We start from the raw sequence: 17,414 nt of genomic DNA, 5'->3' as shown, positions 1-17,414 counted from the left end.
CATTGGAGTCAATGAATAACGGCTCCAATTACGGCCAAAGAAGTGACAGGTCACTTCTTTGACGCGGGCGTCTATTTACGTGCCGTCTTTTGACAGCGGCGCGTAAATATACGCCTCGTGTGAACAGACAAACGTCTGCCCATTGCTTTCAATGGGCAGATGTTTGTCAGCGCTATTGAGGCGCTATTTTCGGACGTAATTCGGGGCAAAAACGCCCGAATTACGTCCGTAAATAGGCCGTGTGAACATACCCTTAGTGTTGTCGGCCATCATGTTAGCTTGTTATATGAGACTCTATGTGGCATAGTTGTGCACCCCTAGGGGCACTATCCGGTCACTGAATACTCTACTAATTCTTTGGACACTTGTTTTTTGTTGTATGTTTATTAAAATTGAGCTAACACCTATAAGCATCTACGTGAAACGCGCATGTCACTTCTACACACATTGCTGTATGCCTAATATCTCTCTCTTATCTGCATAATTGCCTGGCCGAAGCCTCTTCTATACACATATCATGTGTAGAATACTAAGCCATAATGTTAGGGGATTTAACTCCCCGCAGAAGAGGAAAAAAGCATTCCTTTCATATATTAAGCAAGCTCCTGGTGTACTTTGTTTACAGGAATCTCATTTTACACCCACGTCCCATCCTAAATTTTTTTATCGCAGGTATACCACCTTTTATTCCTCTACCTTCCCCTCTAAGTCCCGAGGAGTGGTCACCTTAATCAAGAACACTTTTCCTTTCCAAGTAACTGAAACTAGATTAGATCCCCAGGGCAGGTTTGTGATCATACTCGGTATGTTATACAATAAAACCATATGTATTGTCAATTCTTATGCCCCAAATGACGATCCACTTTTATTTTTTTGAATGTTTGCACGGTACGTTACTCTCTCTACAATACCAACATTTAATATGGCGTGGAGATTTTAATTTTGTTATGAATACCACACTGGATCGTTCCTCACCTACCCCCTGCAGACATACACGTCGCCAAACACCCTTCATAGCTAGGATTCTGGGATCGCTCTCTATTGCGGATACTTGGAGAGAACATAATGGATCGAGAACGGGTTATACATATTTCTCCCCAGCCCATCATATATATACCCGCATTGATATGATCCGTGCTTCTACTAACTCCCTTCCACTATTGGCCTATTCAAGACACGTACTATCAGCCTGGTCTGACCACGATGTAGTCTTAGCTGAATTTGATTTCTCCAAGCGAGGAACTATGCCAATCTCCTGGAGACTTAACGAATCTCACTTATCCAACCCTACTATTCAGTCACAGATTCAGACTGAACTCTCACAATACTTTGAAGATAATACCACTCCTGATGTTAGTTCTCATACTATATGGCTAGCCCATAAGGCATTTATAAGGGGCAGGATAATAGCATTAGCTTCTAAATTTAAAAAAGAACGGTCCCAGGCTCAGACTGCGTTAGAAGCCAAACTCGCCCGACTAGTGGCGGCCAACCAAAGAAGTTCTTCCTTCTATCTAATTCGTGCTATCAAGGATACCAAACTTCAGATTGATATGTTGTTAACTCACAAGACAGAGAAGGCCCTTCAGTGGACACAATCAAAATATTATAAATAGGCCAATAAGCCTGATAAACTGATGGCCCAGCAGCTTAAGGCCCGTCAAAGGATAAACCAGGTGCTCCGTATTCAAACACGCTCAGGACAGACCACCTCTAAACCAGAATATATTCATGATGTCTTTACCACTTTTTACCAAACATTGTATGCTAATTCATCCTCCCCCCTTCTGAGACTGCGGTGAAGGACTTTTTGGCTAATATAAATATCCCTCAACTCTCCCAAACTGATGTTGATTCTTTGGCTGGGTTCACACGACCATGTTACGTCCGTAATGGACGGAACGTATTTCGGCCGCAAGTCCCGGACCGAACACAGTGCAGGGAGCCGGGCTCCTAGCATCAGTTATTGGGGGTCTCTCAGTCCCTAACCTGATAAAATATTGCAAGGCAGCTAGAGTAGCTCAATTACTATTGACACACCTTCCATTAGATAGACCGCCGATATGGGTTTCCCTCGAAATGGCTCAGTTAACACCATATTCTTGGGGCGCACTGATGTGGATGGCCTCACCCCTGCCGGCAACTTTAAAGAATCTTTCGATTCTCTCCTATCAGTCTTTACTATTATGGCGCTCAGTTAGATTTAGGCATGGTTTACAATCTAGATATTCCACGATGACCTCTGTTATTGGGAATCCAGGCTTCCCCTCAGGTCTCCAACAATCTAACTTTCAATGGTGGTACTCTAAACGCTTAACCAAAGCCCAGGAGGGACGCTTGAACACATAAGCTCAGTTTACTGAAGCCCATGCTCCCCCCATATCCGAGCAGTACAGGGCTATCCAGATATTCTCCTATTTGCACAAGTTAGTCCCTGCCCAATTTAGTACATCCTACACTATTATAGAAAAAATGCTACTTTACTCACCTTCTCTGGGTTTGTTATCTATGTTGTATAGTATCTTTAATACACCTCACCCTGATACCAAATTGCCGTACATGTTGAAATGGGAGGAGGACATGGGTACCAAGCTCTCACCTTCACAGTGGAGACAATGCTGTGACACGATAAGTAAGGGAAGCTGGCAAGTATCATTGGAGTAGACGTCCACAAAATTGCTCCATAGAGCTTACTATGTTCTGTCGACGCTTCACACCATCTATCCCACGGTTTCGGACAGTTGTTTTAGAGGTTGTAGCCTTGAGGGTACTATGTACCATATTTGGTAGTCTTGCCCTCGAGTGTTCACGTTCGTTCTGGACGGATGTCTGTACCTTAATTTCCAATGTCTGCCAGTTTAATGTCCCGAAACGGCTACCCACGTGTCTACTGGGGGCTATCCCTCCTAGAATGGCTAATTCCAAATTTAAACTTGCCCAGTTTATACTTCTGGCAGCTCGAATTTATATAGCCTCAAAATGGCGTACCGTGGATCTTGATTTCTCTATGGTTATTAATAGAGTTAATCGTATCGCTATCTTTGAAAAGTTGGAGGCGGTGAGAACTGACTCGTTCCACCTTTATCGGGCGGTGTGGGACCCATGGCTTTCCTCTACATATTCACCTGACTTCCAGTATACCATTACATTGTAAATGATCTCCTAAAGAGAAAAGGTACTTACTCTACACTTAAAGTGCACATATTAGTCACATAAGTTTAAGGCTCGAATGTTTAATTTCTATGCATTCACCCTATGTCCCTCCACATCCCTTTTCCCCCATATAAGTATACTTGTTTGGTAAACGCACTATTCATTTTATCCTCCTGCGTGGGGACTGTTTTTCCATTGTATTATTTTCTTTGTTCTTAACATGATATACCAATAAATACCTTTTGAAACTAAAAAATAAATGCAAAAATCTACATTTTTTTAAAACTTTATTAGAAGAGTGGTTTTTCCATCAGGAGTGTTGGCTTATTAACCCCTTCCCTGAATAATTTTTCGGATTTTGACTTTTGTTTTTTCCTCCCCACCTGCCAAAAGCTATAATTTTTTTATTTTTCCGTCGATATAGCCATATGGGGCTTGTTTTTTGTGGGATTAGTTGTAGTTTTCCATGGCATCATTTATTGTACCGCATAATGTACTGGGAAGCTGAAAAAAATTATTTGTGTGGTGAAATGGGCAAAAAACAGCGATTACGCCATTTTTTTTACGGCGTCCATCAGGTGTTAAAAACGTAAAAAAGTTTATATGTTTTGTTTTATGTTTTACCACTTAAAAAAAATAAAACTATTTGCTAAATTAAAAAAATCTTTTGTGTCGCCATGTTCTGAGAGCCATAACTTTTTCAGTTTTCCATCAATTTAGAGGTGTGAAGGCTTAAATTTTGCAGGGGGAGCTGTAGTTTTCACCAATTCCATTTTGGGGTACATGCAACTTTTTGATCACTTTTTATTCCATATTTTTGGAGAGGTAAGGTGACCGAAAAACAGTAATTTGTGTGTTTTATATATATTTTTTTTTTACGGCCTTCACCAAGCGGGTTAAGCAACTCTATATTGTGATAGTCCGGACTTCTACGGACATGGCGATACCAGTTATGTTAACTTTTATTTTTTTTAACATTGATTTAGGGGAAAAATGTGAAAAGGGGGGTTTTTTGAACTCTTAATACTTTTTTCTTTTGGAACATAAAAAAACCCCACTTTATTTAACAGTTTTTTTTACTTTTTTTATTAGTACCCTAGGGGATTTGAAGCAGCGATCATTTGATCGCTTGCATGATATACTGCAATACAAATGAATTGCAGTATATCGTGATGCTGACAGTCTTCATTGAAGCCCTGCCAGGGCTCCAAAGGAGTACAAAGATGGCGGACCTGGGGACCTTCATTAGGCCCCCAGGCTGCCATAACAACCATTGTAGCCAGCCGATCGTGCTGCGGGGGTGGTGGGTGGGCGTGATGTCGTGTTTGAGGGGGCACCCCATGATGCTAACAATTGAAATGCCGCGGTCGCGATTGACCGTGGCATTTAAGGTGTTAAACGGGCAAAATCAAAGTGATCTTTGATTCCTCCCGTTGCAGTGAGGTGTAGGCCATCACCCGCTGTGTATGGACCTAATTAGTATAGAAAAAAAATGGCATTCAACGATTTAACATTTTCTTTAAAGTAAACCAATCATTTGCACACTTTAGCAGCTGTTTTATGTCAAATGTTATTCCCAAAAATAATATTAATTTGATTAGGTGCATTGTGTAGGTGACAGGACCACTTAAAGTAGTTTGTACACAATGATCCTTTTTTTATATATCTTACGAGGGGCGATCAAATAGGATACATCCAGCTCACGGTACGGCCACATGGAGCAGCGCTGACACGGTCGCAACGTGGCCAACAACCACGCTGGCACTATGTAGGAGCGGCTGTCAAATACCTCGTTAAGAGGTGTTCCGGTTACATGCGCATGCGCACTGCTGCTCCATTAATTCTCTATGGGAGCGCCGGAGATAGCCGAGTGCAGTGTTCGTCTTTTTCCGGCGCTGCCATAGAGAACGAATAGGGGGTAAGTTGTTGTAATTTGCAAAATCATGCGGCCATAAAGGGTGTATTAATTCATGGCTGCACGATTTTGCAGATAAAGGGACGGTTTACCCACGTTAACATGCGGCCACTAACAGGCTGTTTGACAGCCGCACCGAACATGGTGCCGGCGTGATTGTTAGCCGCGTTGCGACCGTGTAAGGGCCGCTCCGTATGGCCCTACCCTAAGGCTTTCTGAATTAAATGGGCCCATCAGTGTTGTCTACAATTCAGTGTTGGCTGCCTACCAGTAATGTCAATCAGGTCATCATACGGCATGACAATAGATTTCTGACAAACAAAATATCTATAAACGGTTATTCTCTAGCCAGGTTTTAACAATGTCATAGTTTTTATCCATCCATCTGATATTTTCCTCCATAGTTTCTCTTGCTTGTTGAACACATCGTAGCTGGGAACCATTTTCTTTTAACAATTCAAAAAAATGTGTTACCTAAAAAAGAAATGAATAGATTTCATAATGGCTGCATTTACACATTCACTCTTCTCATTCATTAAAAACAGGAATAGATCTATTGTAAATACTACGAATGTCTATGGCATGCTATGTTCTGCTGGGGTTTTTTGCAAATAGTGTGTTTTTTATATGCCGTTTTTCACTTTGCAAATCATGTGATTCAGAGATTCCTCTTTGCAACACATTATTTATGCTGAAAAAAATACCCTATAAAAATGCAACACACTTTGTCGTTACCTAAAAAAAACGCCATGTTTGTAGTGACTTCAAGCGAACATCTGACAGAAGCGTATTTTGCACCAAAAAATGGCACAAAAAATATGGCGTTTTTCTTAAAAAAGCTGCGTGTGAAGCTGCCCTTAGGCCTGATTCACACGGGCGCTGCGCATCTCGGACGTGAAAAGCTGCAGTTTTTCACGTCCGAGGTGCATCCGTGCTCAGCGCTGTGGGATATGATGTCACGCATCCACCATAGTTGAAAGTCTATGGAGAGATGCGTAATGCGTGAAAAGAACGGACATGTCCTATTTTCCCACGGACCCTTCACACGGTCCGTTGAAACAACGGCTGTGTGAACGGCCACATTGAATAACGTAGATCCGTGGGACGGTCGCTGTTTCAACGGCCGTCCCATGGACATTTAACACGTTCGTGTGAATCAGGCCTTAGGGTAAGTACACACTAGGCGTAGACCGCGTGGATTTTACGCAAACTGATTTAATTGCGGAAAATCCACAGCGTATTACAGTAACAGCAGTGTGGATAAGTTTTGAACAAATCTCATCTACACACAGTGGAAAAAAGCTGCCGAAAAACAGTTTATAAATTGACCTGCGGTGCAGTATTTTAATCCGCAGCATGTCAATTTATGCTGCGGGATCGCTGCTTTTCTGTTCTGGTTTTTCCCCATTTGAACTCAATGGGAGGTAAAACCCACAACAAAGAGGAATGGGTTGCGACTTTGTGGGGGAAACGCTGTGATTTTGCTACAGAAATCGTAAGTGAGAGAGAAAGAAAAGAGCTATTTTTTATTTGACATTATTAAAAAAAGCTTATTCTACCAGACGTAGTCCTAGCGTTGCGATCCTCTATACTGAGCACAGCCTGGCCCGGCCTCCTGGGATGACGTTTCATCTCATGTGACCTCTGCAGCCACTCAAAGGCTGTAGCGGTCACATAGACTACAGCGTCTTTGCAGGAAGTCGGGCTACGCTCAGAAGAGAGGGATGTGTCAACATAAATATGGCTGGAGGTAAGTATAAACTTTTTGCAGGATTTCTGCTGCGGACATGCCGCCTGACAAGTGCACCACAATTCGGTGCAGTTTTTCTTACGGAATTCCTTGTCGGTTCCAGGGCAGATATGCTGTGTGCTTTTACGCAGCCTATCCGCCCAGTGGGTTCGTACCCTTAGACTAGAATAGCACACTGTTTTGATGCATTTTTTTAAGAAAGGCTAAAGCTTGGTGTCAGGTTCTACTACGATTGCAGTAATATTTTATTTGTAAGTATTGTAAAACTTTAATAAAAACAAAATTGGAAAAAAAATATGTTATTCTGGTACCTCTTCCAGCCATTCCCTGGTAGAAAACAGTTTTGTAACACCAATAACCATGTTTCCAATTGTACGTGACCCAAGCTCAAACCTAAAATATAGAAACATTTCAATTAGGAGAACACACCTTGCATGTAAATGATCAACTTTACTGATAGACGTCACATACTTTTGGATGAGTTGATGCCAGTTGGTCTTCAAAAAATTCCATGCCAACATGTGACCAACTCGGTTCCTGCTCACAGAGACAACAATGTGTGGGAGTTCTTGAGTTTTTACAAGATCTCCTTTTAAAGCCTCCTCCATGAGCCTAGGTAAGATGGGAAAACATTTTATATTAACATAGTGAGCAGGAAACACTAAACCTACTGTAATATAGTTATGCTAACACTTGAACTGCCCCAACCATTCCAAAACTAGAACAGTTTTGGTGCTGACGGCTGAATACTTGTCATTTTTTAAATGCCTGAGGAGTGACCGGTACCTACTAACGCATTCAGAATCCGGTATCATATGGGGTCTGGTATTTTTGATGGCAAGAATAGCACTGCACATTACACTATTCTTGCTGTCAAAAATACTGGAACCTGTGATAGAAAGTGAATAAGGTAAATGTGAACAGAGACTTAGAGATGCATCGATGGGGGAGAACTCTACAGTCAATGGGAGGTTGATCTTCAAGGGGTTTTCCCACAAAAATCTTTTAGGATGCGTTGATAGGACATTGAACACAGATCAGTGGGGGTCTGCCATCAACCTTGAGAATGGGAGTCACGAAAGTGCCGAATTCACTCAAATAGACATCTAGACAGGCAGCAGTGACTAGAATCACCCAATTTTCAAGATCCTACGAAGGACTAGTGGCCAGAACGCCACTGATCAGTGGTTTATGTCATGCCGTTGCCTTGTCATTAAACACTTTTGTGTACAATTTATCTTAAGTGGATCTCTATATACTGTCATAAAGTTAAAAAGATATAGTACATGCCTAGTCCCAGCGGTTGTATGAAAAATGTATGGCCTATCAGAATGCCATAAATGTTATTAGTAGGAAGACTCCTTTACATGTAAAATACACACCATAAGCTAATATATCATTATATAACAAAATGAAATGCATTATTACCATTGCAGCTTGTCTTGACTCGGAGTAATAGTCAATGCATATTCAATGAGATGCATTTCACCGGTTGCAGCAGTTTTATATTTTTCAAACAAATAGTCCCAACCTTCAGATGTTTGAGCTCCTACAGCATAAACAGCCAAGACAACATCACGTGGCAAGCTGAGAAAAGATAAAAGGCAGTCAGGTTTTCAGAACAAGAGACTGTATCTTCAGGGAGACAGGTATTTGTAGAATAAAATACACATGTGTAACTATAGCGGGCGCAGAGGTTGCCTTTCACTTGGGTCCTAGAGCCTGATTGGTCCCAAAAGGTCCCTCTGTCCCAAATTAGGAAGACAGACCTACGTTATACTGCAATGTGGTTGGTCAAGATAGAACACATCAGAGGATTGACGGAATGGGCAGAGTTTATCAACCTTTCTACGCCTGTATAGAAAAGTCACGAAGGGCCCAAAAGTTGCAATTTGCGTTGCATGAAAAAGGCGTGGCATCTCAGAAGAGGACGAGGCCACAGTGGCCCAACAAATAAATTATAATTTATGGCAGCAAACGAACATATGAAATATTAGTCTTAATGATTTCCCCCCAATGAAGGCTCTGTTATTCTGGGCACACAAGCAGGGCGTATGGTGAGGATCTGGTTGTAATGAACATAATCACAAAGAGTGTAATTTGTGTTATTTCACACAACAGCTTTAAGTTAATTACTTTAAGCTGTTGTGAACTTAGAAAAACATATTAGAGATTTTTTTGTTTTACTAAAGTAAGATTTTAAATGATCTTCAGGGGCGTTCTCAGAGTCCAAAAAAAAGCAGCAGAAAATGTGATGAAATTGCCATTGGGGCTAGAGCAGTGGGGCAGATGGCTCTGACCACTGTATAGTGGCTGTGCTAGGTTACTGCAGCTCTGCGCCTATTCACTTGAATTCACTCTACAGTGGTCAGAGCCATCTGCTTCTGGCACCGGCCACTGGCAAACCTCCGGTGCTGGAGCCTGACGGAACAGCTGATCGGTGCAGGGTCTGGGTATCGAACCCCCACTGATCATATACGGATGACCTATCCTGTGAAAAACCGTCCCTTTAAGCTTTTTTTGTTGTTATTTTATTACTTTTCTTTTGTCGTTTTGGACAAGTCCTTTAAATACTGTCAAATATGCAGAAACCTTAATGAACCATTGGATTCCTTCCAGTTGTTAAAATACTCCTGGGCCTTTTCCACACATGGCTGGTATTTACGGAAACAAGCAAAGAGAAGTAGTGTACTACGGAGCATTCTCTCAGACACTGTGCCATCATCTGTCCATGACTGGGCATCTATAAGGTTGCGATGAAGGTTTAGAATATAAGCCTGTGGAGAGGAAAAGGGTAAATGGCAACAAAGTTCAGCAGACTGGAGCACAATAATGACATTTTTTTGCTGTTCAATGCAAATAATTAATTATCTATAATTACTTTCATCTGATCTTCAATGTCCTTCATGTCTCTCTTTTCCATTAGTTTGTATATAGGAATCAGTTCATCCATTCCTTGGAAAACTGGCATAATCCGATCTTCCTTTGTCAGGTACATTGTTAAGCTGAGAGCTTTGTCAATCGGTAGGCGACCAATGCTGAGGAGGAAAGAACAACTGCTAGTTACATGTATCATGGCTGAGTGGGTGGAGCGGGGCACAGATAACGCTGGCTGTATACAGTAAACCTGTAATTATATGCAACTTTCCTGGCTTTTTATCAGTGCAGTATGCCTGTTCTAAAATATAGGTATAAAAGAATATCCAGCACACCAATTTTGAAACAAAGGTATTTTTTATTTTGTTTTTGTTTTTAATGCCAGTGGCAGAGTGCGACGTTTCGGTCTAAGTGACCTTCATCAGGCACTGAGCCGTGCTGCAAAACTGCCATGACACAGCGGCCAGCCGCTATCAGCACCACTAGCGCTCGTCTATGCAGTTTTCCAGCACGGCTCCATGCCTGATGAAGGTCACTTAGACCGAAATGTCGCACTCTGCCACTGGCATTAAAAACAAAATAAAAAATACCTTTGTTTCAAAATTGGTGTGCCGGATACTCTTTTATACTCATATTTGGGTTGGGCCCCTATCCGTGCAAAACCCCATCCTTCCACATATCTGGTGCGGTCTGAACCTATACATAAAATTTTCTAAAATGTAATTCATGTGTAACTGATAAGCCAGAATTATTATTTTTAATGAGAACCCTAATCGGTAAAGGTCCGGGGTATGTGGTATTTTTACCGTTTTAATTATTTGTTTTTAATATTAGGCTTATATCTTGTAAAAAAGTAGTACAGAGAATGTTTGTTTGTTTTTTATTCTAGCTATTTGTTCTAGTAATCATATAGCATAACACCAACATATAAATGTTACATTTTTATTTGCAGTTTTTTTTAGTCTATTCCTTTCTTTTTTTTCAGTGTCTTGTAAATGTCAGAAAAAACCATTGGGTCATTATGTAAAACTAAAGAGAGTTAATAGGTCGGCACTACTCACAGTCCTTTATCCTAGGAGCGGGTATGTCTCCGGGGGGAGGGGGGTGTTTATATAACAGGTCACGGTGATACTCCGCTAAAGGGTAAGTATCCAGCTATCCATCAATTCAAAGAAAAGCGTAAGAGAAAAAGCGGCAACTCACCATCCTGAGTAAAAATCCTTTTTATTTTTGCTCATAAAATGTTCATAGACAAAGGGTGAGGGAGGATGATCCCAGCGGGCCGCAGGGATCAAGTTCTGTTTGGGGTTTTGCTGGTATTTCAGTTTATAATTTGGGGGGCATCTGTAATCTGTGCGGAGAACATCAGGACATAATAAGAGGGTATAAGAATGCGGTAAATAAATAATAATCCATAGATGTGTGGCCGGTGTCGCACTGATAAATTGTGCCCAATCTTAACCCCTTTAGGAAAATACTTTGTACCTTTTTGTGTCGCCATATTCTGAGAGCAATAACTTATTATTTTATTTTTTTCGACTGAGAAGTGAAGGCTTATTTTGTGCGGTACTATCTGTAGTTTTTAATGCTATAATTTTGGGGTACATGCGACTTTTTGATCAGTTTTTATTTAAGGTGTGGTGACTAAAAGAAACAGCAATTCTGCTATTGTTTTTAATATTTTTTTATTACGACATTCACCGTGTGGTATAAATGACATCTTTGCTTTATTCTGCGGGTCGATACGATTACGGCGATAACAAATGTATTTAGTTTTTTATGTTTTACGGCATTTGCACATTAAAATTACTTTTTAAAAAAATCTTTTATTTTTTGTGTTGCTATATTTTAAGAGCCATAACTTTTTTATTTTTCTCTCAAGAAAACTGTGGGAGGGTACTTGTGACTCTTTGACCCCTTTTTATTCCATTTTTGGGAGGTGAAGTGACCAAACAATAGAGATTCTGGTGTGGTCTTTTAATATTTTTTTCTATGGTGTTCACCGTATGGGATAAGTAACATCATCATAGTTTCATAGTTCGGGTTGTTACAAACGCGGCGTTATTAATTATGTATAGTTTATTTTATTTTTTTATAATAATAATAATGGACTTAATAAGGAAAAAAGGGTAATGAGCTGTTAGAACTGCTGTCCAAGACATGGAGGAAAGGGGGGAATGGCACATAATTAAAGCGCCAACGTACTATTACTGAGCTGAGTGCAAACAATGCACTCAGCTCGATGTAAGGGTATGTTCACACAGGGCAGATGCGGTACACAGCATATACGCCCCGAAGCCTGCAGAGAATTCCGGTCGAAAAACCCCACCAAATTGTGGTGCAGTTCTTCAGTTGCAATGTCCGCTGCGGAAATCAGGTAAAAAAAAAAAAAGCCTGTACTTACCCATAGCCATGGCAACACATTTCATCCCAAGTGACCGCTGCAGCTGTCACATTGGGATAAATGGTCATCCCTGGAGGTCGGGCTGGACGCAGAAGCAGAGAGATCGAAGTAAAAGTTGCCGCAAAAATCGCAACATCTCTGTTTTTATACATTTGAGTGCTCCTGCTTAGCTTACTTGCAACTAGAATATCCAAGTCCTTCTCTTGTTCTGCTACCCCCAGTTTTAGTCTATTTAATATACAGTATATGCATTAAAACCTTACTTTTGCATTACTTTACTTTTATCAACATTCAAAATCATCTGCCATGTTTTTGCCCATGCTGCTAGCTTATCTAGGTCTTTCTGTAATACTTTACAATCAAGCTTAAGGCCCTTTTGCACAGACCAATTATCGTGCAAACGAGTGTTCAAAGAATGCTAGTTCCCGATCATTGCCCTGTGTAAACAGGGCAGCAATCAGCAGATGAACGAGGAAACACTCGTTCATCTGCTCGAGCGTATAGTTTTAAATGTGAAAAATATTCTCGTTGTCGGCAGGACATCTCTCTGTGTAAACAGGGAGATGTGCTGCCGACATGATACAAATGTATGGGGATGAGCGATCAGAGTAACGAGCGCTCGTCCCCATACTAACTCCTTGTCATAGGAGCAAACGAGCGACGATCAAAGAGCTGTGTCGTTGATCGGTGCTCATCGCACCGGCCAAACTTGGCCGGTGTAAAAGTACATTTAGTTTCAAGTATCACACAAACTGTTGTATAGTCAGCAAAAACGAATACCTTACTATCAATCCCATCCACAAAGTAATTAATAAAGAGATTAAAATGAATTGGGCCCAACACAGATCCATGTGGTAGTCTATTTTGAGTGCGTACTATTTATAACGACTCTTTGTTCTCTGTCCCTTGTCAGAGTAATCCAGAGGTTATGTGATCGATAAATGAAATCAAATCAGTTCACCCTGTGTTCCCGATTGTAAAAGGAGATGACCATTGGAGACTACCCACGTGCATAAATTGTCCCCCAGTCCTGTATGTACTATATATAGGAATGAGAAGTGTTTAGTAATATATGTAGGTTCTGCTGTACAAAGTTGTTTAAAGAGGCTCTGTCACCAGATTTTGCAACCCCTATCTGCTATTGCAGCAGATAGGCGCTGCGATGTAGATTACAGTAACGTTTTTATTTTTAAAAAACGAGCATTTTTGGCCAAGTTATGACCATTTTTGTAGTTATGCAAATGAGGCTTGCAAAAGTCCAAGTGGGTGTGTTTAAAAGTAAAAGTACAACTGGGCGTGTATTATGTGCGTACATCGGGGCGTTTTTACTACTTTTACTAGCTGGGCGCTCTGACGAGAAGTATCATCCACTTCTCTTCAGAACGCCCAGCTTCTGCCAGATCACGCTGTGACGTCACTCACAGGTCCTGCATCGTGTCAGATGAGCGAGGACACATCGGCACCAGAGGCTTCAGTTGATTCTGCAGCAGCATCGGCGTTAGCAGGTATGTCGATGTAGCTACTTACCTGCAAACGCTGATGCTGCTGCAGAATCAACTGTAGCCTCTGGTGCCGGTGTCCTCGCTCGTCTGACACGATGCAGGACCTGTGAGTGACGTCACAGCGTGATCTCTCGAGAACACGCTGTGTCTGCACTGCCAGAAGCTGGGCGTTCTGAAGAGAAGTGGATGATACTTCTCATCAGAGCGCCCAGCTAGTAAAAGTATTAAAAACGCCCCGATGTACGCACCTAATACACGCCCACTTGGACGTTTACTTTTAAACACACCCACTTGGACTTTTGCAAGCCTCATTTGCATAACTACAAAAATGGTCATAACTTGGCCAAAAATGCTCGTTTTTTAAAAATAAAAACGTTACTGTAATCTACATTGCAGCGCCTATCTGCTGCAATAGCAGATAGGGGTTGCAAAATCTGGTGACAGAGCCTCTTTAACTGGTTGCCGACACAGGATGAAAATGCTCGTCCTGAGCGGTGGGTACTTTGCGCATTAGGACAAGCATTCTCGTCCTGTGTAGCAGCCGGCTCTGCGTGCGTTTGAGAGCGGGGCAGCGACTGGAATACACAGCCACGGCCCCGCTCTGACAGCGGAGAGAAGCGAAACATCCTCTCTCTGCCGTAAACCCCTTGAAAATGTCTGTGATGCGATCAAAGGCCATAACTTGTATGGCCAGACAGCCCAGGGTCCATTGAAGGACCCCAGGGCTGTCTGAACATATTTCCTGTTGTTAGAGCATACTGAGATATTCCAGAACAACTGCCTGTGTACAATCAGTACAAAGGCTAATGTACTGGCATATAGATATATGCCAGTACATTACAGTTAAAAAATCAAAATTAAAAATCCTTTAAAAAAAAAGTTAAATTAATGTAAACATTTTTTTATGATAAATAAAAAAAAATACTTTTTAAAATATAAGTCCCAAAACATGAAATAATATAGACATATTTGGTATCGCCACGACCGTAACAACCTGTACAACAAATGCATAACTTTATTTATGATGATCGGTGTATGGGGTAAAAAAAATAAAATAAACTGAAGCGGAACTGCTTTTTTTCTGTATTTTCGCCAAAATAAAAATGTATATAAATTAAACGATAATGTATTCGTACCAGAAAAGGGTACCTACATAAAGTACAACTCGTCCCGCAAATAACAAAGTCTCATACAACTACGTCGTACAAAAAAAAAAAAGTTATGAGCGTCGGGATGCAAAGAGGGAAATACAAACAAATTGTTCTGTCCTCAAGACCAAAATTGGCCGTGTCCTTAAGGGGTTAATCGAATCATAACAATAGTTCTTATTTTCTATAAGAAACCTACTGCATGGAGATGGTAAAATACTCTGCCCATCTGCAGTGGACAGCCAAAGCCGCTATCATAAGGATCAGAGATCACGATAACGATACGTTAAATTCATAGTTATGTCTACAGGACTTATTTTCGTGACCTGCTTACCTCACCAGTTGGAACGCATTGTTAATTAGACTAGCTCGGTCATTGCTGCTAATTGCCGTGTGATTCTCCATCAAAAGTTTTATCAAAGCATCCCAGCCATCGTCTTCATAATGAACAATGTAGTAGCCATTCATTCCCACATTGAACTTGATCCATTCAACTTCTTCTGACAGGACCAGCACATCTAGAAGCAAACAATTTAATAAGCCATACTTTTTACTATGTGAAAGTCATGAATACTGGGGCTGATCCAGACATATTATTATTACTGTCCTACTGAAATAAACACCTAACATCACAGCTGTAAGGATTTGGCTTATTTCTCCAATGAACATGTACATTACTTGCCTAGAGTTCAAACTTTGGAGGAGATTTATCAATAGTGTCATAGGATGCGTGGAGTTAATGAAGCTTACGCAAATTGTGCCAAATTTATGAAAATGGTACACATGGTATAATATATTTGGCCCAACTCACTAGGCACGTTAGTATGGTGCCTTTGTACAGAACCAGATTTTGGGTATTCTCCCCTAGAAACAATGCTTGTAGGAGAGATGATCTCTTTAATAGGGCATCCGATAGTACATGGCACAATTTTTCTCCTCTATTCTGTATGAACCCCTGCGTACATCCATATAAAAGGCCTAAAGAAGTACGATATGAGCCCAAAGATTTATGTGTGCCATATTACTGCTCTGTATAACCTGGAACTTGAAAAAAAAGCTATAATACGGCCATTTGCATGAGGCTTAAAATTACACTGATATTTGCGCTAAAAGAATGATACCCAAATTTAAACCCCTCCATACATTTATGATGCTGGCAGGATGTACACCGCCATAAATGTATGGCACCGGGATGGCGCCATCAGAAGCAGGTGTCAGCTGTACCAGCGGGCGTTAGCTGTGACAATAGACCACTAAACCTAAGTAGTTTGATAGAGGGAAATGCGTAAGGGTTGCCATGGCAGCCAGGGGCTTAACAAAGAGGCCCAGGTCTGCCATGTACATGAGCCTATTAGGCCCCGCCTGAGGCAATACCCAATAGGCTGCCTGTCAGTAAAACACTGACAGGCATACTACACCGCAGTACATAAGTAATGCAGTGTATTATGTAAGCTATGAAAGGAGGTCCCCCAAAACGGGACTAAAAACATATATAAAGAATAATAACAATATAAAACAAACATAATTGGTATCACTGCAACCATAAGGACACATACTATAACATTAACACGTTATTTATCCTGCATGGTGACCGTTGCAAAATATAAACCTACAAAACAATGCTAAAACTGCAGTTATTTGTTAATTACCCTCTCAAAAAAAAGAAAAAAAAGTTAATCCATAGTCCTATATACCCTAAAATAGTACCAATGAAAAAAAATAAATATAAAGATTTGTCGACAGAAAAAGAATGGAGCGACACGAAAAAAAATGTTTTATTGTGTAAATCTAGTAAAAAAAACATTGTATTTCTGTAACCGTAACGACCCGCACAATAACACTTTATTAATACCGCACAGTGAGCGCCATAAAAACAAATCCCACTAGCAATCCAAAAAAGAATAGAGAAAATGTTGTTTTCCAGCCCCCCAAAAAAATGTAAAAAAGTTATTCAATACGTTATATGCACCCCGAAAAGGTGCAAAAAAAAAAAATACAACTCCTCACGCAAAAAGCAATTATATGGCTATGGCAATGAAAACAAAAAATTATAGCTTTTGGAATGCAGTGAGAATTTATTTTTTTATTGAAAAAAGTGCTACGCCCCAAACTGGCCCATGTCTTTAAATTTGACATATTTTGACATTCCCCTTCTTTCAGTATTTTTTAACATCAATGTTAAAGAAAGCAGCATTAATTTGGCATATGACTTTTTTTTGCATATTATGCTTCATAAACTTCTCCCATGGATTGTGTATCACCATGCGTTACTTACCCTTCTTAGTGGTTAGTAAAAATCTTTGAATGGTGTTTGATTTACTGGTGATGTACGTCAAAGGGATATGCCATAACAACCTATAGCAATATAAAAATAAAATACAATAAGGTTAAAACCGTATATTCCAAACTGAAATACTTTATTTATACATATTGTAACCTCATAGGCATGGACTTCAGTTTTAATCAGGTACCAAAGAGGCCCTATATTGCCATATGTAGCTGAAAACGTTATTAGTTGTCCAGTTTTAACAAACTCAACCTCCGCTTCGGACCTCCTCTGGCAGACCTGGTACATGTATGAATTACACGGACGGCCATTAAACTCCCCCTAATGACAATGTGTTATATTGTTACCTATTTAAATGACTGCTGTGTAATACTACAT

At 40.6% G+C, this 17,414-nt stretch overlaps 1 protein-coding gene across 1 annotated transcript in view; it reads right to left on the bottom strand.

The window, feature by feature from the left end:
• Positions 1–3,423: 3,423 nt before the first annotated feature.
• The window catches only part of ERAP1 (endoplasmic reticulum aminopeptidase 1), a 71,018-nt gene continuing 57,027 nt past the window's right edge, over positions 3,424–17,414 (bottom strand). The window contains exons 12-19 of the mRNA XM_075837102.1: positions 17,025–17,104; positions 15,084–15,267; positions 9,700–9,856; positions 9,411–9,595; positions 8,247–8,405; positions 7,290–7,430; positions 7,130–7,211; positions 3,424–5,542 (exon numbers count right to left, since the gene is read on the bottom strand). Of these exons, the coding sequence (XP_075693217.1) occupies positions 5,396–5,542; positions 7,130–7,211; positions 7,290–7,430; positions 8,247–8,405; positions 9,411–9,595; positions 9,700–9,856; positions 15,084–15,267; positions 17,025–17,104 (1,135 nt within the window). The 3' untranslated portion in view covers positions 3,424–5,395. The remainder of the gene's footprint in view (positions 5,543–7,129; positions 7,212–7,289; positions 7,431–8,246; positions 8,406–9,410; positions 9,596–9,699; positions 9,857–15,083; positions 15,268–17,024; positions 17,105–17,414) is intronic.

The sequence above is a fragment of the Rhinoderma darwinii genome, chromosome 1 (assembly GCF_050947455.1).
Source record: "Rhinoderma darwinii isolate aRhiDar2 chromosome 1, aRhiDar2.hap1, whole genome shotgun sequence".
In the NCBI taxonomy this organism is placed as follows: domain Eukaryota; kingdom Metazoa; phylum Chordata; class Amphibia; order Anura; family Rhinodermatidae; genus Rhinoderma; species Rhinoderma darwinii.
Note: the sequence above shows the minus strand (reverse complement) of the source record. Positions and strands in the feature narration are given on the sequence as shown.